Source organism: Pediculus humanus, genomic scaffold (genome assembly GCF_000006295.1).
Source record: "Pediculus humanus corporis 1103172107372 genomic scaffold, whole genome shotgun sequence".
NCBI lineage: Eukaryota > Metazoa > Arthropoda > Insecta > Psocodea > Pediculidae > Pediculus > Pediculus humanus.
Window position 1 is genome coordinate 480,529 of NW_002987000.1, and position 2,498 is coordinate 483,026.

Genomic DNA, 2,498 nt, shown 5'->3' on the forward strand with positions numbered 1-2,498 from the left:
AATATTATAGCGGACTATAAATATAATTAATTTTTTTTTTTTTTCCATCGAAAAACTTTCTCCTCCTTCCATAATTTTTTTAAATCAAAACTTAAATTTATTTATTTTTTCTTTCTTTCTCCTTTTATACCGTCTGACAATTTATTTATTTATAGTTTTTGATAAAATAAATAAATAAATAATTAATGGTTTCGGATAAAATTCATACATAGTTTCATTCATTCACAGTTATTAAAAAAAATATTTTCGCGACCGTGCGTGCGTGCGTGCGTGTGTGTGCGCGTGCGCGTTCCGAACAAAAATACGTTAGTCACGAGTGTGTCAAATGGAGCTTTGAACCAAAAAAAAAAAAAAATTTCCCGGATGAAAGGTTAATGATGATGATGATGATGATGATGATAATGAAAATAATATTATAATGAGTAACGGTTTTCGTAAATCGTAATTTGACACGACGCGTTCAAAGCCCTCAAACGTTAAAATTTTTTCATTTAATAACGATCGGTAAGTACTGCCAACATTAGAAAAATTTATAATAAAAAAAAAAAAAAAAAAAATGTTGATTTCGAGAAGAAATAAATAATTTTACTAATATAAATTCCTAATAAAATATAACACACGATAGCAGACGACTACATCAATAATATTAATGATAATAATTTAGTCGAATATTAATCAAAATTACAATGAGATTTTAAATACACTCGGCGCTGCCAACCAAACATTCATTTTCACCAACCAAACAGCACGAATACACCGAACGAATACACATCCGAGATTTCCGATCCGAATCTCATTTAGTCATCTGGAAATGTAACGATATCTCACGTTTAACCAATTTAAAACATTTAGAGAAAGTAATGAATGTTGTTAGACGCATAAAGAATTATTGAATTGTTATTAAATTTTATTACCCTTTTACTCTCCGAAAAGAGAGAGAGAGAGAGAGAAAAACTAAATTCATCGACGGTGAGTAATGGCTGAACAAGAAAAACCAAAAAAAAAAATGGCGGAGGATGGAATTTCTTACTCCATAATACACTTCTCAGATGGAAAATGTCGCTTTTCTTATTTATTTTTCCATTCAAACGTTTATTATTATTATTTTTTTTTCTCCAGAAATGTATATTAACCTGTCGAACGTTTGGCAGTAGCAGCAGTAGCAGCACTCATCATCATTCTCCCCCCCGGACAATAAATCCGTTCGATTCATTTACGCCATTTTTTTTTAATATTATCATTATTATCGTCGTTCTTCATATGCATAATCGAATAACTAATTTTTTTTTTCATAAACTTTTACGAAAGATTTAATACGTCACACGCTCGCTCTCAAAAAACGTTCCAGTTTTTTATAAAAAAAAAAAAAAAAAACTTTTTCGTTTGTTGTTGCCTTAAGTAAACAACCGTAAATATTATTATTATTATTATTATTATTATTATTATTTAGTTTTAAATTCGAATGAATAAATAAATTAATAAATTAATTACTACTTATAATAAGGAAGTGTTTTTGTTTTTCGTAAGTTTTGTAAAAAAAAAAATTTTCCCATGCGGTAATTTTTATTTAAACGTTCCAAAAAAAAAAAAAATTTTTTTAAACGGAAAATCATTTCAATGATTCTCGGTTATTACGAGTGAGAGAGAGAGAGAGAGAGAAAAATTTCCGTACATGATAATAATAATAATGACGATTGTGATGATGATGATGATGATGATAACTTAACAATCTTGTTATTAGCAAACCAACGAACCGTGTTAATAATAATAATTCCCGAAAGACTCAACAAACTAACTTTCATACAACAATTAAATATTTACATTTAAAATTATCACAAAAATTTTAAAGCTCCTGTTATTACGTAACTTTTCGTCTGCTAACTAACTCCATACATCAAGTGTAAAAGACCGAAAGGCAAAAAAAGTGAATAATAATAATAATAATAATAAATTAAAACCAAATAAAAATTAATAAATAAATACATAATAATATACGAACGTTATGCGTTTTCTCGTGTGCAAACAAGTGAAAATTATTATTATTATTATTATTATTAATTTTTTTTGAAATTCCACCGCGTAAACAAACATCCGATGATGCAATTCAATTAATAATAATAATAATAACTTATTTTATTTATTTAATAATTTTTTTTAATAATTACTCGTTACATAAATTAATACCAAAGTCTCAGTCACGACCTACTGATTTATATTTAAATAAAATTCGAAATCAAAAACCGTCCATTTTGTTTCTCGTACCGAAACGACAATAATAATAATAATGATAGTGATAATAAGTTACGTCACGTGTCTTTTCTTTTTATTTTCCTTTTTCGGAAAATAGAAAAAATAAAAAAAAATTCATGCAATCATTGTTTAAATTCGTGCCACGCCTTTTTTCACGGAGGAGTTCAGGGTCGGTTTAAGTCGGTTTGATCCAATGAAAGTATTATGCGCGTTTCTTGCTGTAACCCTGACTCTTATCATAAATGGGG

General features: G+C 27.5%; 1 protein-coding gene across 1 annotated transcript in view; it reads right to left on the bottom strand.

Moving 5' to 3' along the window:
- Positions 1–2,379: 2,379 nt before the first annotated feature.
- Positions 2,380–2,498, bottom strand: part of Phum_PHUM019020 (uncharacterized protein) — a gene marked incomplete at both ends in the record, with an annotated part of 1,442 nt that continues 1,323 nt past the window's right edge. Inside the window, one exon of the mRNA XM_002422807.1 lies at positions 2,380–2,482. Within this exon, the coding sequence (XP_002422852.1) occupies positions 2,380–2,482 (103 nt within the window). The remainder of the gene's footprint in view (positions 2,483–2,498) is intronic.